This window comes from Peromyscus leucopus, chromosome 3 (assembly GCF_004664715.2).
Source record: "Peromyscus leucopus breed LL Stock chromosome 3, UCI_PerLeu_2.1, whole genome shotgun sequence".
Taxonomy (NCBI): Eukaryota; Metazoa; Chordata; class Mammalia; order Rodentia; family Cricetidae; genus Peromyscus; species Peromyscus leucopus.
Window position 1 is genome coordinate 5,845,485 of NC_051065.1, and position 24,602 is coordinate 5,870,086.

A 24,602-nucleotide genomic window follows, 5' to 3' on the forward strand; every position below is an offset into this window, starting at 1 on the left:
GGTGCTGTGGGATGTTCTGGATGGCAAATGTGTTGCTCTGATTGGTTAGTAAATAAAACAGTGATTGGCCAGTAGTCAGGCAGGAGGAAGTATAGGTGGGACAAGGAGGAGAAGAATTCTGGGAAGTGGAAGGCTGAGAGAGAGACACTGCCAGCTGCCACCATGACAAGCCACACGTGAAGATGCCGGTAAGCCACGAGCTACGTGGCAAAGTATAGATTTATAGAAATGGGTTAATTTAAGATGTAAGAACAGTTAGCAAGAAGCCTGCCACGGCTATACAGTTTGTAAGCAATATAAGTCTCTGTGTTTACTTGGTTGGATCTGAGCGGCTGTGGGACTGGCAGGTGAGAGAGATTTGCCCTGACTGTGGGCAAGGCAGGAAAACTCTAGCTACAATTGGGATAAAGATGCCCCATTTAGGACTGAATGTTCCAAAATATCTCACTTTCTGCACATTGTCCAGTTGTGAGTCTCTCTCTGTGTTAGTTCCTATCCACTGCAAGAAGAAGCTTCTTCTCTGATGATGGTTGAGCAAGACCCTTCACTATGGATATAACATTGTTAGGAATCATTTTAGTGCTGTGTTCCTACAGGCCCATGGTCTATCCAGTCTTAGGTTCTTGGCCATCCAAGCAAGTGGCCCAAGTTCCAGCTCATGAAGTAGACCTTAAATTCAACCAGAGAGAGGCCGGTCACCCACACAACTTTTGTGATATGTGCATATTTTTTGTGTGTGTATGCCTGTTTCCCTGCATGCATGTGTGTGTACCACATGTATACCTGGTGTCTGTGGATGATGGGATCCTGGAACTGGAATTGCAGGTAGTTTCGATCTGCCATGTGGGTGCTTCGAACAAAACCCGGGTCTTCTCTAAAACTGGAATGTGTTTTAACTATTGCTGCCCAGCCCCTGCACACTGGTTTTGAAAACAATTCCGTACTATTGAACCAGGGGAGGAGCCGAGGAGCCTCCCTCTACTGTTTGCTCCTTTCGTGTTTCTTTCTTGGAAGTAACTTCTTCTTTCCTCCTTCCCTCCCTTCCTCTCTTCATTCTTTTATTCCTTTCCATGCTGCTTTTTGAATTTTTATTTGATCTTTTCACTGAAATTTTCATACATGTATATGATGTATTTTGATCATACCCACCCCTTTACCCTGCTCCAACTTCCTCCAGACCTCCTCACAACTTCATATCCTATTTTTTTCCCTTCATAATCCTGAGAGTGAAATGAAATCTACCTGTATGTCTACTGGTGCAGTGCTGCCCTGTGGAGCACAGGCAGCCTACTAGAGGCCACACCGTTGGCTTTCCCTCCGCTAGCACTCATCAGCTGCCAGCAGTTAGCAGGTGGGGTGAGTCTTCATGAGCCCCTCGCTCATCTATGCTTGATCTTGTCCAGGCAGCCACAGCTGCTGGCGGGTCATGAGTGTAGCAGCAATGTTTATGTCCAGAAGATCTTATTTTGCAAGAGTCTCCCCTGACCCCAGGCTCTGACAATCTTTCCACACCCTCTTCTGCAATGCTCTCTGAGACTTGCTAGGAGGAAATGATGATATTGCTGCGCTGTCTAGGGCTGAGCACACCACAGTCCTTGTTCTCTGTACTTGAACTAGTTGTGAGCTCTCTGTTAACCACAATGTATTACAATAAGATGTTTCTTTGATGAGGGCTGAGAGCTGCACTAACCTATGGATAAAAGGGTAAATATTCAGAAAGTAGTGTGATGCTTTGATCATTTATCAAAACAATGGTAGCAGATTCTCCCCTAGAGTGCAAAGGGTCATTATCTCTAATACACATGAATTATTTGTTTGTTTACTTATTGTGTTCACTGCCTGCCTCCCTACATCAGAAGGGAAACAGGTTGTGTCTGGTTGAGCTCCCTCTTGTTTTCCCAGCCTAAGGACAATATTTGGCATAAAAGATGCAATAACAAGTATGTTTTGAATAGATGCATGTAAACATCGTCTACTTTAATATGTTGGCAATGGAAAGTAGTTAAAATTTATATCAAAGAACACATTCTAATAGGATTTTGTATTATAGGAATAATAGCAAGAATGAGTTTGTGTTTGAAAAACACAATCAATTTACAGTAAAATACTAAGTAAAGAAAATATTCTTAATGTATTATATTTCTCAGTTACCTTCAAATTCTTCACCAGAACTTACACAAACCTGAGAAATACAGCTCTTTAAAATATTGTAGGGCCAGAAAATAAAACTTGCTTTTTTTTCACATGACAAAAAGACTTTTAGGTGGATTTATTGAAGTAACTGTATATTTATGAGAACTTTTGATGCTCAAGTACAAATCATATTAAAGGCTTTGGATGCGTGTCATAGATGACTAGAAGTTAAATTGCCTTTTTGGTCCAGCCTTTTGGCATTTTAAAAATATCACAGAGTACTATCATAGTGAATTATGTTTTAATTTTTCCACTATAAGAATAAAATAGATTCTTTTCCCCTTTGGGGAAATGTACACTTATTTAAGAGAATGTAGGTAATAAAATGGAAGGGATTTTCCAGGACACATATCAAATGTATTTTTACTTAAAAATCTAATTGCAAGACAATAAGAACCCAGCATGTTTACTGGTCTTGCTGGGAGAGACTTCTCAGAGTGTCTCCTGACCAAAGATGGCTCAGTGGTAGCAGCACTTGATGAACAGGCCTGAAAACCTCAGTTAGATCTCCAGAAGCCATGGAAGGAGAAAATCGACTCAGCAAAGTTGTACTCTGACCTACACACACACTCCATAGCATGCACATGTCCCCCTTCATACACATACTAGTAATACATAAGTAAGGTTTAAGTGAATTGCCGGTGACTCTTAAAGCAGATGCAAGTGAATCTCCAGTTGCTCACTGGATGGCCACATTTTTTCAGAGCAAAGGGTCTTTTGGTTACATTACTAAATTGTATCCTGGGGTTATTTTGAAAAAAAAAATAAGTTATTTGGGAGAAAAAGGTTATTTTGATTCAAGTATTCAGTATAAAGTCAGCTGGCTTCATTGCCTTTAGGACAGTAAAGCAGAACACTATGGTGGGAGCTTGTGTTGCAGCAGAGAGGCTTCCCTCCAGAGGTGAGTAACCCACAGAGCACCAGAAGGGCTCTGCCACCAGTTCTAACCTCACCAAGTCAGGCAAGGCCCAGACAGAAGATGCTGGGGAAGCAGGGATCTCTCTCACTTCCTCTGGCTCTCTCTGGCTCACTTTCACCATTCATTCACTAACCTGTTCGATATTTTTCAAGCATGGCCGGCATCGTGCTAGATTCTGGGAAAGGCAACAGTGAAAGGCTTGGTGAAGCTCCAGGCCTTGCTGAGTATGTCCAGCAGTAAGTATTTGATGACGTTGAGCATCGTGACATCCAAGGGAGAGAGTGACTCTGGTCTGCCAACGAGGGGCTCCAGAAGGACGCCTCTCAGACGGCATGGCATTGCTGCTCATCTGTCTTGTGAATGTGGCATGTGAAAGTAGACAGAGAGCATTATTCAAAGCAGAAAAGAGATGAGAAAGGAAATCGAAAGACCCTTGAAGGTCGGTACCGTGGTCCTTCTTTACTGTAAGTGGCAAATATAGTCAAGTAAGCAATAAGAAGTAGCTGGACATGGTGAGGTTTTAGAAAAGAGCAATGGCAGTATCACTACAGGCTTGTTAAGCAGCCAAGAGGAAACCCAGACCTGATAGTCAAGATGATAAAAGCTGACCAGTTCATGCTGATTTTTATAGGCAGGTCTAACTTTAATGATTCCTCCCACTAAAAGACACAGCGTGGAAAGGGGAGATGAAGGAACAGGCAGAGGGAAGGCATTCCTTGTTTTCCTGATTTCTGGGAGTATGAGTGTCTGGATAGGATTCTAGAAGGTCAGACAGACTTTGACTATCTAAATCACAAGATTTCCTAAAACCTAGACACTAATCGCATGTCATACAGAAAAGGGATTTTTAAAACTATGTAGGTGGGGCAGTAACCCGAGTGACTCTGTAGGAAGGGAAGAGTGAACCCTTCACTGAGGTGGCATCTGACCACAGAGGAAGCCTGGGAAAGAACTGTGAGGCTGAGCTAGTGACTCTGCTCTGTGGAGCCAGGCTTGGTGTAGTAGAGGTGGTGGTGTGGGGGTGGGGGGGCGCAGCAACAGCATGGTCAAATCCTATTCCAGGAATGGCTTTGAGGACATTCGGTAAACTGCCAAGTATATCCAAACCTACTATTTAAAATAAAGGACAGAGCCGGGGGAAAGGCAGGGAACAGTAGAGACAGCTGGACCAAGCTATCTGCACAAATATTTGTTGATAAGTGATGCAAGCTGTATGTGTCCTGGAGGAACATCTGAAATGCTAACATCTAGAGAACATGATATGATGTGTGCTTATCAGGAAAGACTTCACATCTATAAAACATTAAGTACGCTACCTGCAGGTAACAGCTAAATGTTTCCCAGGGCACTCTACCCAAGCCTTTGGAGCCATATGGTGCCTTCCTGCAGGGGGTCACACTGTACACTTGCTGTGTTTGAAGAAAGGAAGAGAGCGCAGAATGGAGAGGAGCAAGCTGCAAGACGAAAGGAAAAACGCGTGAACGAAACAGTTTGTCAGCCTGCAAACTTCAGCAAGGACACACCATGCTATGTGAGGCATCATGTCTGTGTCCGCTGGCTCCTCCTGCAAGATAAGGCTCACACACAGTATGGATCTTGGATACAAGAGAAATGCAAAAGGATGCCAAGAACGCAAGAAAAACAACTTCTCCTCGAGGCCTTCCCTGGGTCCTGCCACCCCATCTCTGTTCCCCTTGAGATGGCCCTCCGTCTCAGGCAACACCAAAGAACTTATCCCATCTCTTTTCTCTGTTTTCCCCAAATTCCTACTCCCCCTCTCTCTTCCTCTCTCTGTTTGGAAAGTAATAGAAAGCCTGTTTCCAGCCTCCTTTGGAAGGGATTCCTCAGGCTAATAATCCAAGACTCCTTGCCTTGAGATGCCACCCACCATGCACAGCTGTGGGCCATCAGTTTTCTGCTTCCTATAACTCTGCAGACATAACAAAGCCCCGGCAGAGGGGATAAAAACACAACTATAGCTGGGAAGTGCTGGTCAGATAGCTTCCTTCAAGATGGCTTTAGGAAAAAAAAACCAAAACAAAACAAAACAAGAAATGAGATCGGGAGGGAATGCTCTTGGCTGGTTTGTAGCTACTCTGCACTGTGGAGCAAATGAAAGCCATTCCTTTCCAGAGCATCCCACTTCAGTCTCTCCACCTTCCTTCCGTCTTCTTCCTCCACACCCCAGCCCTTCCCTGTGCTACTCCTTTGAACTCCAATAAAGTTGAACAGAAGTAGGAAGTCGGTGTCTTTGCAGCCCAAGCCCTGGTCACACCAACTTATGTCAGAACAAAAGCTCTCCGACTGACTTGGCGGGCCCTTCTTGCCCTCTGAGGTTCCTTAGCATCAGCACTTCTTACAGGGTATTGCCCGTAATAAAGAAAACGTGGAACTGACAATCTACCCTTGTGAAATAACAAGGCATGGACAAGGAAAGACCTTGTTCTTTTGAAATAAGTTAAAATAATAGCAAGTCTCTGTCCCCTGGTGCCTAAACAAGGAGTTAATTCAGCCACTCAGCCTTAAAATAGCAAGTCCCTCCAAAGTGAATGGAACAGAAAGGAAAGGCCACTGGGGCCATGACCACAACATCAGTACCTAAGCACCATGCAGTGGCCAGAGATCTTCACAGATGCCTGATGCTCCGGATCTGAGTTTGAAGCTTTTCCAGCAACACCCGAAGGCCTGCTGAGTTGCAAGTCTCTCTCATTCCCAGACCCCATTCATCACCTTCTCTGTTCTCTCCCTCCCTCTCTCTCTCTCCTCTCTCTCTCTCTCTCTCTCTCTCTCTCTCTCTCTCTCTCTCTCTCTCTCTCTCTCCCTCCCTCTCCCTCTGTCTCTCTCTGTCTCTCTCTCTCTGTCTCTCTCTCTGTCTCTCTCTCTCTGTCTCTCTCTCTCTCTGTCTCTCTCTCTCTCTCCTCTCTCTCTCTACTGCCTGTGGCTCTCCGCTCTACTCATCTGCCCCCAGCACGTCACCTCCCATCTTTCCACCCACGCCACTGACAGGATCAAAAGACGATTCATATGGAAGCCTGCAAAATGTACAATCCTTCACGAATGTAGAACTTGATTAAATGAATGTCTTACAAAAAGGTTGTAGATAACAGGCCCTCTTGAAGTAATAAATTTCAATAAAAACCCTACAAGTTTTGAGAATATCTATCCATAGAGGTTCTGTCAGACTACACTCTAGTAAGAAAAGGGGGATTGACATACAGGGACGCTGAAGCATCAAAAACAATCACAGAATTACATTAGTCTCGAATTTAAAAAACGTCATACTAAGAATATTGTAAGGAAAATATGTCTTTTTGAATATCACACATATTTAATGGGCATACATACTTCTTAGATTTAGAAGCTAGACAAAAAAAATGGGTAATTCATCCTTAATTGTATGTAAATATGCTTTAATTTTCAGTTTTGTAATAATGTTCTGTAGGTAAATGCACACATTAGGATGTGAAAAGCTACACATTGAACACTACGTCCCCTGCTATGGCTTGGAAATGATGGTCATTATTGGATAATCCGTGGACCTTCCCACAGTCTCCATTCATTCCGTTCCCGGATGCCACAATGCCAATGTCCATTTCAGTCTTCTTTCTCTCCCTACTATATCACCAGTGACAAAGCTTGCTGCCTATGCTCCCACTTCCGGTCCTGTTTATCTCCCCAACTGTCCTCCTAGGCCTACTATCCTCTCTGCAGGTCACCTCTGCTGTGGGTCACCACAAAAAAACGCATGGCAGCCAGCCTGGAATCTCTTTCTGGCATCAGAGCACACATGTTCTCCTCTGGGCAGAGTCCAGCCTAAGGAAGCACCTGCCGGATATGAGTGTAGAATTCAAGCACTGACTTCGGGATTGAGAGATTTTTCTGTCCACTGTGTACCATATTTATACCCACAGAGAGAGGAGGATGGGTTCCTTAGCCTACATTTATTATCTGTGATCCAAACCACGCATGTTGCCTCTCTGGCTGCTCCTCCTTTCCTCTTTCCCCTTAGCATTCATAGCCAGTTATCTGGACCCTCTCCCCAAATCCATGGCTCTATGCACTGCACAGATTGGCAAGGATGCATGACAGACACACTCCATGCAGGTGTTCCCGTATCTCCGGGGCAGCTGAGGTTGGCTCCAGTTCTTGTTGAATCCCAGGCTTGGCTAGCAGATAGAGGCATATACCTGCAACCCCAGAGAAACCCTTGTATCACCCACAGAAGAGCCGGCATGGTAAGAAAAACGGGAGAGGGCGTACTTAGTATTCAAGAACCACGTCCCCATGGAAGTAGTGGTTTTCCCTCAAGTCCCCAGATGTGTGTGTATCTTACCACTTGTTCTATTTTCCTGCTTCTTCTAGTGCCCACGTGGCTGTTCACTCTCTTGGCTCCTTATCTTATCCTGCACTGGGCGCGTCTAGGCTATAACCTTGGCCCACCTTTGCAGGTGACCCTGAGTGACACTTTTCCCCTCCCATAGCCTTACCATCGCTGCTCATACTACCAGATGCTGCAGATGTTCCTTTCAAGAAAGACTTCAAGTGTTCAAATTACAAACTCATTCTAGAAGGTAAACGAATAAGCTCCGGCTCCTTGCTCTCTCAGAATCAAAACTTGGCAATAAATGGCAGTATCTAAAGGTACCAGAACATAAATACTGGTCAATTCAGACTGATATCAAAGTTTCAAGTTCCTTCCTCTGTGTGCCAGGTTGTGTGGAAAGCTTTGTGTGAGGTATGAAGCTCCGTTGAGGCTTTTGGCTATTTTTCTATGGCTGATGAGAAAAACAAGTTCCCTTCCCAGAGCTTAGCCGCTAACATGTCCAGCAGAAAAATCTTCCCTTTTGACAGGGCAGGTTGTTTTAATCTTCTCAAGCAAGCAGGAAGTATCTTTTAAGTGGAGGAGGAAATGGGAGGAGAGGTAAAGCACTGGTGAGGCTATCAGAATTCAAGGATCCAATAGCCAGTCTACAGGACTGTTGGCCATTATAGGAAACTCTATACTGGATGTAAAGCGTAAACTGACGGTGCCTCCCACTCGTCCATTTACCTGCCATGTTATGTGCATGATCTCTGCCCTGACCTCCTTTCAGCAAGTTCCTGAGAGGTTTTACTTTAATGCTGGGCCTCATAGAATTTGGTCACATTGCAGCAAATGCTTGGTTCCACCATTTAGGATTTTGCTAAGACACGTGCTTAGGATTGTGTGCACACCACTGTGTGATGAGGCACTCTCCCTCTATTATCACAAATTTTAAAAAGCTTCTTTTTAAGAGGTCAATGTTGTTATGCTAAAATAAGTGAGAAGGGGCTGGAGAGATGGCTCAGCAGTTAAGAGCACTGGCTGCTCTTCTGGAGGACCTGGGTTCGAGTCCCAGCACCCACATGGCAGCTCACCATTGTCTATAACTTCAGATCCAGAGGATCAGATGTTCTTGTAGACATGTATGCAGACAAAACACCTGTGTACATACAGTAAATAAAATAAGAATATAGAAAGAAAATGCAGATGAAAATAAGAGATATGTGAGAATCTTGAGGTTTCTATATTTGAAAGATTATGTTTCCACTAATACATTTATCTTCCCCATCAATTTTCAGAGTACATATATTATCTTAATGCTTCCTTGTAAGAGAAAGAGTAAGCTTGCCTCTTCCTGCTACCCACCCCCACTTACTCCTTTATAAACAGAACTAATCTACCCCAAATCTGTCAGCTTCAAACATCTCTAAAATCCTTGGGCAAATTGATTTCTCTTATACTGTGGGAAATTTCAGATGCATTGTTAATGTTTGCTCAGGAAAAAAGAAAGATAAAGATAGTTCTAGAAGATATTGATAAAGCAGGGAAAGAGAGAAACAAGAGAAATCACTCTTGCCCTGGGGAGCGTCTGTAGGAAAGCCTCGCTGCTCCTTGGGAAAGTCTGCTTTCTCCCTGATGCTTTGCCTGCCGAGGTCAGGGAGTTCCTGCACCGCCAACAGAAACTAATTTCCTGTTCTGTTTCTCCGGGAGCGTTTGTGCACTTGGGCTAAATTGCTGCTCACTTTTCCACTAGGGGAGAGCCAGGGTTGCCGCTGAAGCTCTTGGAATGCCTTTAAACTCCCTACTGCTTGTTAAAGACGCAGCAACATCCAGAGGAAATTCAACGGTGACAACGCAATTTTGGGCTTCTACCAGTGTTTTGGAACACAACTTTGTAACTTGACATCTGTGGAGCACACTATATGGTAACTTTTTAATGAAAGAAGGAGTTATTTCTGGTAACCACATTTTTGGTTCATTTTTTGCATTCTTTTCCCAAGAGGGGCCGAATGCAATGAAAATAAGTTTGTGATATTTTCCTTTGGGAGATAATAATGTAATTTCCCCCGCCCTTTAAAATCTCGAAGTTTTTCAAAGCTCTCTCACCTAGTGCTTAATTTGATCCCATAGCAATACTAAGATAGTCATTGCCATCTCTAGGCCACACTAGAAAATTCAAACCGTGTATGTGTGGGGGTGGGGTGTGTGTGGGTGAGATAGATAGATAGATAGATAGATAGATAGATAGATAGATGAGATAGATAGATGATAGATAGATAGATAGATATATAGATAGATAGATAGATAGATAGATAGATAGATAGATAGATGATAGGTAGATAGATAGATAGATGAGATAGATAGATGATAGATAGGTAGATATATAGATAGATAGATAGATAGATAGATAGATAGATAGATAGATGATAGATAGATGCTAGATAGATAGATGATAGATGCTAGATAGATAGATAGATAGATAGATAGATGATAGATAGATGATAGATAGATAGATAGATAGATAGATAGATAGATAGATAGATGATAGATAGATAGATATAGGTAGGTAGATAGATAGATAGATAGATAGATAGATAGATAGATAGATAGATAGACAGACAGACAGATAGATAGCACTCAACTCTACCCCTGAACTAGGACTCCTGATAGCAGTCCTGGGCAATGTCCCTTCTCCCTGGAAAGGCCTGTGAGGGTCACAGCAAGCCCTGTTTTAGACACAGGTTGTTCTTTTGTTTTCCAGGAGTATCCACCCCTAGCTAAACAACACACCTGCTTTTTTATGCTTACAAAACAGAAGCACCAATGCCCAGAAGTAATATTGCTATTGAAGTAAACACATTTTTTTCCTTCATACAGATTATTCACTGCCATTAGGATGTTCCTTTCTCCTGACTCACCTGCCCTGAATTGACCAAATAACCTGCTCTCTCTTAGGCATATTCATAAGAGCAGATTCCAATTTCAGTTTGTCAAGCACAGCTGTGAGGCAGGTTAGCAAGGTTATAAGGTTTGTCTAGAAAAATAAAGTATCAAAGTTGATGAATAAGCTACATGCATGACAACTCCCAGGCTTTTATGAAAAAAGACAGGCTTATATTTCCCCATCAAACACACGGTCTTGATGGGATAGGGATTATTTTTCACAACCAGGAAAACGTTAAACTGTATATAGTTGTCATAGGGAAAGTGACAGCGACCTGTTACCAGAAGACAAGTGACTTTAAATGCTTTCCTGGACAAAGTATAAGGAAGGAGGGCTGAGAAGAAAACTATGGGCTGTATATGAGTATCAAAATAAATGCACTCTATCACATACAATGTGCTTTGTGCAGGTCCAGTTCAAAGCCAGATTCTTAAGCACACAGCATTGCATCTGCCGACTCTGGCCGCCATTGATGTGTCCAAGCATGTGAGTTGATTCATGTCTTATGTGTTGTCCTAGGTTGTTTCTGTTACTGTGAAAAACACCATGACCAAAACTAAGTTGGAGACAAAATAGTTGATTTGACTCACAGGTCACAACCAACCATCAAGGGAAACCAAGGCAGGAACCTGGAGACAGGAACTGAACCAGAGGCCATGGAAGAACTCTGTTCACTGGTTTGCTCCCCACGGCTTGCTCAGCCTGCTCTCTTATCCTACCCAGGACCATCTGCCCAGGGCTGACACTGCCTATAGTGGGCTGAGCCTTCCCACAGCAATCATTAATCATGAAAATACCCCCACAGACATGCACTCGAGCCAATCTGATGGAAGCAATTCCTCAGCTGTGGGCCCCTCTTGCCAGATGCCTCTAGCTTGTGTCACACCGACAAAAACTGACTGACACACATGTAAGCTTAGATGGTGTCACCCATAAGGAGAAGACTGGGGCACACGGAAAGTTAAGTAACTTTTCTATGGCACTATATCCAACAAATGAGACCGTGTATTTCAAAACAAATCTGTGATCTACCGATTCAGTCTATTTACGGTGTTTGGCATTAGGGCTTTGTTGGAGACAGTTGTGCCCATTCCCACTGGGAACACGCACAGTTGGAGAATGTCTCCCTTACCACATTGTTCAGGCGCTGCATGCTAAGCTCACTGGGGGAGGGGATAGTGATAGAAAGGTGGCTATGCTCTTCAGGGCATATGACCAGGCCCACTCTGCATCACCAAATTCATTTGTCCTGACTCATGATTAGTAAAGTTTATCTATTCTTTGGATCCTAAACACCACAAGCTTTCGTGGACTTAATTGAAAGGTGTATTTTGTTTGTTTGTTTGTTAATACCCTTTTACATATGTAACAGATTCATAAAACAATTTACCATTATAGACTATTAAACCTCAGTAAGTCAAAATTATGTTTCACATTTTGAACAAGTATCTGAAAGTATAAAGCAGACAAGGTACAACTCACTTCCAATAGGTATAGTATCTATCAGAGAAAAGAGATCTCATTTTAAAATGTGAGTTTATCCTTTTACCAAGGCTGCCTGCCTCGAGAAAAAAAAAAATCCAAAGGAAGCCAATGGGAAAAGTGAAACCAAAACATTCCTTTCCCCCCAAAAGGCCACAGACTCAAGAGCAGGCGCACAGTTCTCCTCTCAGCCCAGCTCCTGGTGGCTTCCGTTTCAGAGGATTTCTCACTCTGGTTTTCAACTCCATTTGTACAAGAAAGAAAACTGTTCAGAGCCGAAAGGTGCACCCGGTCTTGGCACACCCCTGAAAGGACAAGGGGGAGCCCCACAAACAAAAGGAAGAAATGTAGGGAAGTTTGCGCATTCTGTTTAAACACGAGCTTCTTCAAGACTTCATTAAAGTCTATCTAAGGTATGCAGGCTTGAATTTGTCTGAAATTCTTTCAGAATGAGCAATGATTTTACCATATGTACATTTCATTATAAAAATTGAAAATGGCTTTAATCAGCTAGCACAGAGCCATCCACAGGCATGGCATGCACACCAGGCAACCCAGCTCATTCGGGGCAGCTACACGCCTCTTTGCTGACATTTCCTGAAGGTCTACTATGCACAGCCCCCCATATTTAAAGACCATTCACACAAATGCAGTTAAACTATGAAAAAGCATGGTACAGTTCCATTTCTAGTACAATACGTCTGCTCAAGGTAGAAATTCATTGACAGAGAGGTGACAAAGAGGACAGGAAAGATGGGGACAGTGGGATAAGGAAACTAACCCAAGACTCTGTTTGGTTTGGGTTATGTGACCCCTCTCTCCTTTAGTAATGCACTTGGCAGGCTGACACTTTTACCTGTACACACTGTGTGCACACACCCCTCTCCATACAGAAAACCTCCCACACTGGACTACACATACACCCCTCTCTGAACAATAGTGTGCATTTTTCTGCCTTTAATGATGATCAAGTTTAGAAGGTTCCCATTCAAATATATGCCCAATGTATCTTGTATGAACAAAGGAAGGGCCAGTTCAGCCTGAAATGGTTCTGAGTGCATAGTAAGACAAACTATATCTGCCTTTAAAACCCATAAAAAGAGACCCAGACTATGACCTGAGGCCCTAGAGTAGTGGTTCTCAACCTGTGGCTTGCAATCCCTTTGGGGTCTGAAGGACCATTTCACAGGGATCCCTTAAGACCATTAGCATATCAGACATTTACATTACAATTCATAACAGTAGCAAAATTACAGGTATGGTTAGTGGTCACCACAATATGAGGAACTGTCTTAAAGGGTTACAACATTACGAAGGTTGAGAACCACTGCTTTAGAGTATCTTGTTCATGTGGCCAGCTGTCAACTTTGACAGTCTCTCTCTCTCTCTAATCTGTACTATCACTTGTTTCCAATTAAAGATATCTTTGCTACTTCAGCAACTCTGTGTGAGCCTTATTTTTACTTCTTTGAGTAAAGAAATCAAGCATCTGGAGGCACCTAGCCAGGATCCTAACCACCTGCAACAATAGCATTCCCTTTAAAATATATGTGGGAGATACATGAGATTGCTCATACACTAAGGATCCCAATGAGACAAAAAAAAAAGTGAAGGTAGAAAAGGTGGTGATAAGTCACAGATCAAATTCTGCATAGCAAATTGCTTGGAAGTCCAAGAAATGGCATGGGAAGGCATACAGAGCACACTGGTCCAGGAAGGAGAAAGTCAGGCCTCATTCGAGAGCAAAAAGAGTTCTTGTCATTTCCTGATGTTTCCTTATAGTTGGACCTCACTAACCCTCAGATTCATCACACACTGTTCTACGCATACAGTGCTCACCACATGTCAGGTACTGTTTTAGCACTGGGGATATGGAATAAACAAGTCAAGCCGTCTTTGACCATAAGCAGTTTATGTTCCCTGTAGAGAAAGACAATGAACTAACAAGTGAGCACATCTGTGTATTTAATCAGGGCCCCAAATCTTAACTACATCCACTTCTCACTCAACTCAATTCTCCAAGTCCTCAGCTACAACATGGTGTTAATTGTAACATCCGGTACTTTAAAATTTATCAGGTAGCATTTCGAGCTTTACCTATAGATAAGCAGATCCACCTCTGAGTGACAGGTCAGCCTCTCCAAGTTTTGGCTGATTCTAAAAATCCACTTCACTGTGAAAAGACAGCACTATAGTGGGTGGAGTTGATATTCACTGCAACAATGGTTGTTTATCTACTTTGTGAGGACAAATATTAAGGGCAATTAATAGGGACGATGGAGCTGAACAACTCTTCTGGAAAATTAAAAAGTGACCACCCCTATGGTTGAATCCATCATGTCTGGGGAAAAAAGGTTTCACATGATCACTGGAGCTCCTTGTTAACCTTAGGAAGAAAGTACTAATACAGTCATTTTCAGGGAGGGGCACTAAATCCCAAAGCAAACAAGTTAACAAATGGGGTTAATGTGACGCCAGAGTTTTCGGATGCTATGGGGTTCTGCCTCCCCAGTTCTCCCAGTCTTCTGAGATTGTGTGACGAAGCACCATAATCTGAGTCACTTAAACCCAAAGACACTTGCTGTCTCATAACTATAGAGGTGAGAAGCCTGGAATCAAAGTGTTTCTGGATGCCACCCTGTCTCTGACCCCAGAATCCTCGCACTCCCATCACAGGTGCCCTTGGTGTGAAGCTCCAGGTAGGTACCTCTCTACTTCATCTTTTCACAGCATCATTCTTCTAAGGACATTACTCATACTGGATTAGGGGCCCACTCAACTCCAGTGTGGCCTCGTCTTAATTAATTACATCTGTCACAAATCTACTTCCAAATAAAATCACACTCTGAGACCTAAGGGGTAGGATGTCAACGTGTCTTGGAGAGGAAGGTATACAGTTCCGCTCCGTAACACTAGTGAATGAGTGTAGAGTATGATGTAGAACAGAAACAGAAAGAAAACACTTCCCAGGTCAATCCTGTCTTTACCATCGATTTGGTGCCTCATTTTGTGAACCTCACTTTCTTTCCGTATAGAAGAAGAGCATTGAATTTAATAATACCTACTAATTTTGAGACATAACATTCTAATATATCTTCTGAATAATTATAATGAGAAATAATTTTCATTTGGAATGTTTTAAAAAGCATCTACTTATAATAAGCGCTAGCATGATGGAGGAGATGAAACTTCCTCGGCTTAAGACAGCTTTCAGAAAGATCATGAAGATTTATTTCTAGAGAATTTGACTGGGACTTACAACATGGAAGAGACTTTAGACAGAGGGAAGAGTAGAAAATAAAGTCATAGGCTGGATTCTGACGTTTGACAGACAAGCTGAGTTTTGACAATATTAGAAAGGTGTAGTAGACCATGCCAGGGTGAAGGATGGTCTAGGGGTTTTGTAAATATGACTCAGTACTGAGACAGAAAAGGTAAATCTAAGATTTTACAATCTCATTAACTTGAATCTGGATTTTTTTGGAGGTTGAGGTAGGGAAAATTTCACTTTATACCAACCTGTAGTTGGTATTAGGGGCTCATGTTAAGGTCACATTTACTAAAGTACTCGCTATAATGGGCTAAATATCCCTCATGGTCTCCAAGAAAAAACACAAGTTAGAAAATGAACGGTGTATCTAAAGGTGGTGTGTGAACTTCACAGAGAAAATCTAAGTGTGGGTGGATGTCAAGGGGCAGGCAACAGCCTGGGAATCAATAGGCAAGCAGGGTTTAGACAAGTGTCTCAAAATATGCATTGTATATACTTAAGTATTTAAGAGGACACATTTTTATAGCATATGTGAATTTTTAACATTTTTTAAAGGATTAAAACAAAGAGAAAGGGATGGGCAGAGGTGGTGCACACCTTTAATTCCAGCACTTGGGGTGGGGGGCTGCAGAGCCAGGCGGATCTTTGTGAGTTCCAGGCCAGCCTGGTCTACAGAGCAAGATCCAGGACAGGCACCAAAACTACACAGAGAAACCCTGTCTCAAAAAACCAACCCCACCCCCCCCCAAAAAAAAACAAAGACAAAGAAACAAAGGACATCCTGAACATTCGAATTTGGAGTCAGTCATGTGGCTGAGTGACCAGCCTCAAAGCTGGTCAGGTGTCAAGTCAATAACTCTAGAGAGTGGCAAGAAGCAAAGATTGTCACATGGTTCCAACCATATAGTAACATAACCAGGAGAATATGGGAGGAAGTCAGACCTTATTCATTAGCTAGGAGTGTCAAAGAATTGTTGATTTCTGCATATTTAAATATTCATAGACATTTTTTACCATTCTAGAAAACAGAGCAGGGAATGGGAGATATAGCTGAGTGACACATTTTCACCAAGGGAAAGAATAAAACAAGACAGAAGCCCAAAGGATAAAGATTGGAGATGCCTGCTTTCATCATCAGAAGTGGAAGGGACAGAGTGAACCTTGAAAGGAGACCATGAGTTATTCAGCGATCATAGAATGTGCGTGCTCTGCTGTTCTGTCAAAAATGGGGATGTGACACTGTTTTGTTTAGTGATGAGCGATGCTTCTGGAAGAAGGATGAGGGCTGAAAGTGGATCATTATTGCTAGTCAGGGATAACCAGGAGAGAGTTTTCAGTAAAGAGTAGAAAGGACCAATTTCAAAGGCTAGGAATGGGTGGAGGTGACCGGGGAGTGCACACAAGAGAAGCAGCTGCAGTATCTGTGGAGGGAACTGGAGAAGGAGTAAGAACATGCGGTAGATCGTCACATGCCAAGAAGCCCTTTGCCATGTTATTGCCGCTAAGTACGCTTATTGGTCCAGTGGAAAAGTCTGAACCTTTCTGTAAGGAATCGAGTAGCTGTGGAGCCAGCCCTGGAGGAGACTGAAGAAAAAGTGCTTACGAATGCACAGGGAAGGCAAGATCTGGCGAAGGAGAGGCCTCTGTATCCAGCCTCCCTTGAACTGGTCTCCCTTCAGCTCTGCTCCGCTCCAGTTCATTTTGTAACTTGTTTTCTCAGAAGTGTTCTGTAGGGATTGTCCTGTCCCTTCAGAATTCAGACAGCGTATTATGTTCACAACATCCAGACCTTATTAGATTTTCTACACACAGTCACACAGACACAGATACACACAGACACACACACACACACACATACACACACACAGAGTCATGCATGCACGCAAGCACGCATGCACGCGCGTGCGCACACATACACTCAAATGTGTACACAGATGCATGCATGCACTATACGTTTTTTAAGCTATTTGGTTTATTTCATACACATATGTAGGTTTTTACATTTGCTGCACCATTTCTTTTTAAATCTCCAGCTCCTTCTCTGCCTCCTCTCATTACTTTCAAAGAATAATCTGAGAATTTCTCAGTTTTCCAGCACTCTGCTTCCTCTGTCTCACAATGGCCTCCATTCCTGTGTCACCTCATTGCCGAAGAGTATCAATAAATATCATACACAAATGAAAATGAATGGACACATGATTAAAGGGATCGAGAAGAGAAAGAAAAAGAGAAAACCAAGTATTTTCTTCAGTTGAAGGGGAGGGAGGGTTCTCTATGAGATATATATATATATATATATTTTATTAAAGGAAGCAAATTCCTTTTCCAAGATGCAGATTCATGGAGATATTTCTGGTGGGTTGTGAGAAAGTGAAATTATTACCACTTCTGTCACAGTTGTCACTAGGTTGCTGCTGGTAGGTGTTTCTCATGCCATTACTGTGGCTGTACGACTGAGGACCTTTTACTGTACCCTCACCTGTCTCTCTGTCTCTCTCTGTCTCTCACACACACCATTCTCACTGCCATTAACTGTAACTTTTACTCATATTACATATGTAAAAGGAGGGGCCATTTCAGACCATTTGTACTGGCAAAATGATATATGTATCAGAGGCCCTGGGTACCTCTAATGGCTGCCCTAAGAATCCAGAAACATTGGATGGACACAATCCAATGAAAGACAGGAGAGGAGGACATCAGGGTCTCCTCTGGCCTCTAATGCCTGAGATTCAGTAGCTGGAGACAGCCTCTCTGGATGTGACCCCAGAAAACGTGCACTCACTGGATTTTCAATCTATCCTTCTCTTTTATTTTGTCTCTGCTCTGGTATCCCTGAGAGTGTGTTTTCCAATAAATTGTCAGCACCTAAAAGTTGGTCTAACTTCCTGATGCTACAAAACTTGGGCTAAACAAGTCATTCTAAAGAAATTTTCAAATGTTAAGTATGTTGCTTATTTTTACAAATACAAATAAAAGAGTAGAATATGTTTAGTGAGGGCATTTGTTTATTTACATTGGTCTATGTTGAATCCTGGGGTAGTAAAAGTTGCACAGACCAATCCCTGAAACTGAAGGGGAATGAGGAAGACTTGGAAGGCAAACAGCCCAGCAACAGTCCAAGGAATAGTAGTTCTCATTGTGTAGCCTCAACAGGACATAATCAGAAACACATGGCTCTCCCGAGTCTAAACACAGTCCTCAAATAGCCGTGTTTCCAATAAAGGAGCACAGACTGAGGAGATCACGCCCATTGTGTCTGTTTATAATTTAATATCTTTTCTGTGTTATGCAATGCTAAGGTGTCAGCTTTCATGAAAATGGATAAATCTACAGAGCAACCTACCTCAGTGAAGACAACATAACTATGTTCATATATTAAGTTGGAATGGTTTTAAGACATGGCAGATTAGTAAATAATATTTAAACAACCAATGTTGAGAGAAAAATCCAGAAGAAATGACAAGAGTACATGTGCTTAACAAGGCACATTGGAATGTACAAATGGAAAAAGGAATTAAAATTTGTCCAGAAAGAGGGAGAGTGCTTCCTTATTGAAACTGGCAGATCGAATGCTGTGATCTCACTGGCACTGGGAACCACTTTAATGCTGAATTGGGTCCCCGTGGGGAAAGGTGTGGAAGGTAAAGTTACTGTCTTCAAGTATTTCCAGCTACAGGAACTATAGGGCCCTCTGTTACTAGATAGATAAAGCACAGAAGGTCCCTTCTAAGAAGGAATTGCACCCCAAAACACCAAGAAATGCTTGCTGCTTATTCACCAATGAATGACTACTGTAATTAGAGAAATATTCTGCTTTTCCATATTTTCACACTAAGTTGTTTATTTATTTGTTTTAACATCCTCCTTTGAAGACTTAATTAAAGTTTTTTTTTTTCATTTTAAGTTTATTTATCCAGACCCAATTAATATACACAGAATGAGAAGTTAATTAAACATTGAAGCATACAGGTTGTTAGGCACTTTCAGTGGTGCTAAGATGTTTTTAATTCTGAATATCTGATCAAAATAAATTATTTGTCCATAGAGAGTTGTAAAGACACATGTATGCAATAATTTGAATGAAATTTCTGGTGTTTAGAGATTTTATATATATATATATCCAAACACTCTTTTTTTTCTATACAGTCAAATCCAGGGGTTTTAAGCATCTTTGAAAAGCATTTAAAGTAAAGATGGGTGGATTCAACTAAAGTAAAAATGAGGGATTCAGCTAAGTTGAATATTTTGACCTGTCAGTAAGAGTACCCACAAATTTCAAAATGTACAGATGAAAAACTCTACTCCCCTAGGGTATGATTTCTAAAAGCTACCTCTAGATCTTGGCACACCCACCTCTACAGTGCCCCAGAGGTCATTTCATTAGTGACGTTTACAAGTGGTTATTTTTGACAGGGTCTGTATAGCATTCATAGTTGATTTCTCTCTCCACGTTAGATACCTGAAGCGATGTTTGGTCACTGCAGATGGTTGTTACTCGACTCCTTTTGGAAGACATATTACAATGGCAAACACGAGTCATTTGTCTCTGGTTTTGACTGATGGTTTTATGTCATCCTCTTCCCGCCTTCCTTGCTATCAGTGGGTTGCACGTATTAAAATCAGAGGTACAGAGCAAGTGTTTGGAAACACAGTTTTCACATTCACTGAACTACGATTCTCAATTTAGAATCTTGCTTATGTTTTAAATATTTAAGACTGCAAATCATTTGGGAGCCAAAATCATCATGTGTTTGGCATTCTTCTGGTTGAAGAAAATTCTAGAGTGAATGTTTTTTTTACACCAGCAGCCAATAAGTTTCAGATGTTTTCCAAGGAGCAAGAGTTCTAAAGCTGAAATGGAATTTTCTGTGACAGTCTACAAATAACAGTTAACATATGCTTAAGTTACAAACAAAGCTGGAATCGGGAAATGCCTAGTAGGGAAGCAAAGGAGGCTGGATGTTAATTAATGAATCATTTTCACCTAAATTTCCTAGAGAATATTTATGTTTAAATATTTACCTCGCCTATTTTTAAAGAGCATTACAATTACAAACTACCAAAAAGTAGTTTTCAACTTACCAAACATTAGCTTTAAAATTCAGGTACATCTGTCATACGTTTTAAGTGTTCAAGAAAATAAAAAAAGCAAAGAAAAAGTTACGTAAACTAACCAAAAAGTGCATTCTCCCATTATTTCACAGCATCTGAAGATTGAGTCATACCGTAAACTAAGGCTTCCTGTAAAGATGAGCTTGCTTCTGTCATCTGCTATTAGTTCCTGTGTTCATGAGTCAATGCAATCCTCACACTTTTGCTAACAAATGAGCACACCCATGTGACAGTCCTCAAACGCTCATCATCTTAATCTACCGTGATTTGGTGTGCATTCTTCAAGTTGTGGCTTCAGAAACGGTTACGCCAGTGTTGAGTTTGCTTTTACTTAGATTCTACTGTGGTAGGAACTAAGCCGACTGATTTCGGTGGGATGTGGCAGGACATTCTGTTAGTCATGTGGGTCACTTGAGCATCCTTCAGTCACCTTGTTTTTAAGTTGAGGGACCCCACCTACTACTTACCCACCTGGGTTATGAGTCTGGAATGAAATAAACAAAAGAGCTTATAAAACATCATCGTGGTGGTCCTGGAGGAGGGCATGCTGCTGCCCAACAGGAAATTCTGCTTCAACTAATAAGCAGGCTCAGAAACTCCCGTTGAGTCTGCCTAGATAGAAGGTACGGCTTACAGATCCCAAAGGCATCTTGCAATATACTATTTCAAGTGTCTCTAAATTTAGTGATGTTCCATCAACTTTTTAAATAACCATTTTTTAAATGTTTTCTACATTTGCAGCTAGGTATGAACAGAGTGCAATATTAAAACAGAAGTTTTATGTTTTTTTCTGGATTTGTGTTGTTTCCTATACTTTATAAATAAAAATAGTGAGACTAACTTCCCATTGTGAATACAGAATGATCTCTTTTTCTACAACTCTTTGTTTTGCTTTTTTTTTCTTCTCCTAGACAGTGTCTAATGTAGCCCAGGCTGGACTTGGGCTTACATTGTATTTAGCCTAGGCTGGCCTTGAACCCCATGCCCCCGCCTCTGTCTTTCTAGTGCTGGGATTATAAGCATGAGCCAGCCACCTCACCAAGCATAAATGCACACTTTAAAAAAAAAGTCTCACTATTAAACAGTGATAGGCCCAGAATTCTTCATGTTGAGCAAATGGGGCTGGCCCTTGCTTCCGGCCTCTGCCTCCTGAGTGCTTAGATTCTAGGTGCGGGCACTGTATGTACTGAACTGGTGTTCCCCTAATTCTATGAGCAATTAAACAGTATGTCAATTAGCCTTAAGAAAACTATAGTACTGTTCTTTTAAATGATTCAGAATTGAATACTTTGGTTTAGAAACACACTCACCAAATTCAGAACCAATTTAGCAGATAGTGAGATGGAGTTCTGAGAGCGTCTTGTCTTAGTACACATGCTCTCCGTTAGATAAAGAGACCCAGGGTTTTTTTAGATTTTTTTTTTTTTTTTAAGCTGTGACTTTGGTTTCCGAAGTATAAATCCTCAGATTTCTTAGACTTCTAACATTTTAGAAACCATTTCATCTCACTGCAATGAGCATTGTGTCTAAAAGATAAAGGGCAGAACCCTTTAAGTAAGTTTAGGAAGTTTTGCGGCTTATGTAACACATCTCCCAGTCAGCAGGTCACTTTTGGCTGTTTATACTCTGGCTCCCTTTCGGACCTCATGGAAGTTAATTTTAGTTTTGTGGAAAGGAGAGAGACAGGCCGACCGCTCAGGCTAAGCACAGACTTACCTTCCTGATCTCCTGGGCATTCGCCGAGAGAAGGAAGCACCGTTTGTCCTGAGGGTGTCCTTTCTCACATCTGCTAGCCTGAGTGTGAGAGGGGGGGTGTGGGACAGTTCCAGGAACCTCAAGCTTCTTAGTCCCTCGGAGTGTCAGGGTCTGGTAAAAGAGACAGATTGCCACCACCAAACCCACCAGGAAAGGTCTGGGGCAGAATCGCCGGCGACAAAGGAACACAGGTCGACAGATCATGACCAGTTCGGCTTCACTTGGCCCCTGGCCACGTTGTCAGCATGAAAAAAGTACACATCTGTCTTCTTGCACAACTCCAATCAAGTTCGCCCCATCTCCACTTGAGAACTTTCCGAAGGTTCATGCCAAAGATTCACAGGTCCCAGCAGTCCGAGGTGGTTAACACGAGCCCTTTGCGAAGGACAGTAAAAAGTGATCGGCCTGCTTATTTTATTTTTAAGATGTCAAAATCATGATAGTCGTAAGAAATCATCCGAATGCATCCCCAGCTGCCAAGAGTTCCTTCCGGTAGTGTCTTATTTCCACAACACGAACTCAAGAGTTCAGCTTGTCTCGGCTTTGGGGCAAAGAGAAAGCACAGTAAAGCGGACCTGGAGTCTGCAAACAGCCCTGAAGACGCAGCAGATTAAATGCGAAGTGCCTGTTGCACAGCTGGGCGCGGGCCAGGTTGCCCTAGCAGTTTCTCCTTTTCCCTCCCGTTTTAAAGCCGCCCTACTCTCAGCCTTTCATGTTTCTGAACTGCTCCCTTTCGTTCAGTTTTTAAATTGCTCCTTTGCTGCTAGCATTCACGGCTTTTAACCTAAGAAGGGAATAGCAGTTTGAATGTGTGTGGTTACTGTCGGGGTTTTGCTTGCGTTGGGTCTCATTCTGTTTCAAGTTCAAAGTTCTGTGTACTTACTCAGTTTTCATCCTTTTAGCCAGAATTTTTTCCCTCATGATCCCCTAACGGATCGCTGGTCAGGATCACTTGGAAGGAAACACCCAGGCGTAGGACTCCACCTCATCTCACTCACACGCACGGGTGCACACGCGAGCAGACACGCGGAGACACGCGCGCGCCTGCTGCACACAGGGCCGAGAGCCGGGGACCTGGACCACCGCTGCCACCCAGGCCGAGCGGGGCGGAGCTAAGCCCAGGGCTCGCCTGGCCTTGGGACCAGTCGCAGCCGAGCTGTCAGCTCTGCCTCAGCAAAGGGTAACAGGCTACTGAGCTTGGAAAGAGCAGTTAGGGTCGCCCCTGCAGCGTGATTGCCTATCCAGACCGGTGGAATTAGAAACGTCCTTGACGCCCGATCATCTGTGTCACGGCATTTTCCCTAACACAGCACTATAATAACAAACGGCTCCTAGTCAATAGATGGCAAAGGTCGAGGAGGGGAAGAGGGCAGACTGAGTTAACGGGGAAGTTCGTCACCCCAGGGAATTGTGGTCACGCTTAAGAGGACAAGAAAGTCATTAGGACAGTCTGGACCGCAGAACAGGAAACATTGGAATAGCTGACAGCCCCCTCTCCACTCCAGCACTGAGTGCTACCGCAGTGATTACCGCTCCTTCCTGAGGTCTTTCCAAGGCAAATGGCGTGATGACTGGCTCTTCAAATGAGCTGACTGGAGCAGGCAGAGTGTTCTAACTTCTGCCCCGGAGAAAAGGGTACGGAGCAGCCTTAATTTAATTCCATACCGACTCTCTCATGGCATGGGTCGGCAAATCCCATCACTCTTGGCAGGCTGGGGGACCATCAAGGAGAACTTTGCAGGCCCTTGCTTTTCCAGCGCTGGGAAGGACTGACTTAGGCCCACTGCAGACATTCTTCAAAGACTTTAAGTCTAGATAGTTTCTAGACTTCAGGTCTAACCGAACTTTTTATAAGCAGACGTTCTCCGGTGAGGCCACACCCCTAGAGTAAGCCCATTCCGTAGGACTTGCCATTAGTCCCTAATATTTTGTGAGAAAGCGCGCCCCCTAGAGGTTCACTGCTACTACAGATTCAGAAAAATGGCCATCTCTTGCTAGCAAGAAACTTTATGAGCCAGCCTAAGATATATGAGACTATGTCAAAAAAAAAACAAAAACAAAAACAAAAACCAACAACAACAACATTAGCTCCTTAAAAACAAATTAGCTAGGTCATTATAGAAGAGGCATGCACTCATTTCAAGTCCTTTTATGTATTCTTTATAAAATGTTTTAATACTATTTAATACATAAATTCAAAGTCTTCAATACCATGACAAATGAGGGGATGGGAGAAAATTAACCTGGTTTTACATTTAGATGTCAAGAGAGCATTTCTGTTGCATGCCATAGGTTTTTGGTGGAGGTAGAATGATTTGAAGACTAATAGAAATCACTAGGCCTCTAAATTGGAATGGTTTCTATGCTTATGAGGCCCAGAGTGTGGCAAAGCTATTTACTGGGGGATATGAGTCATATAGATATTTGTTAATGTTAAGGCTTGAGTTATTTAAAAAATCAGGGTTTGAGGAAGGAAGGACTTTTTTTTTAATTCTTAAATTGCTGAGTCAGAATACTGAAGAGTAAATTGGATGCTAAATACAATAGTCTTTGGGTTGGGAGAAAGGAAAGCCAACAGAACAGAAAATTTTTAGACAATGCTGTTGCTTTGCTTTGGCCA

At 42.5% G+C, this 24,602-nt stretch overlaps 1 protein-coding gene across 3 annotated transcripts in view; it reads right to left on the minus strand.

Moving 5' to 3' along the window:
• Cped1 (cadherin like and PC-esterase domain containing 1) overlaps nucleotides 1–23,800 on the minus strand; it is a 273,161-nt gene extending 249,361 nt beyond the window's left edge. Inside the window, exons 1-2 of one of the 3 annotated variants that reach the window (XM_028873006.2) lie at nucleotides 22,866–23,800; nucleotides 21,944–22,357 (exon numbers count right to left, since the gene is read on the minus strand). In XM_028873006.2, the coding sequence (XP_028728839.1) occupies nucleotides 21,944–22,186 (243 nt within the window). In that variant the 5' untranslated portion in view covers nucleotides 22,187–22,357; nucleotides 22,866–23,800. Of the gene's footprint in view, nucleotides 1–21,943 lie in introns of all 3 variants that reach the window. The other 2 variants (XM_028873005.2, XM_028873007.2) reach the window with 2 other exon arrangements.
• Between the last annotated feature and the right edge of the window lie 802 nt (nucleotides 23,801–24,602).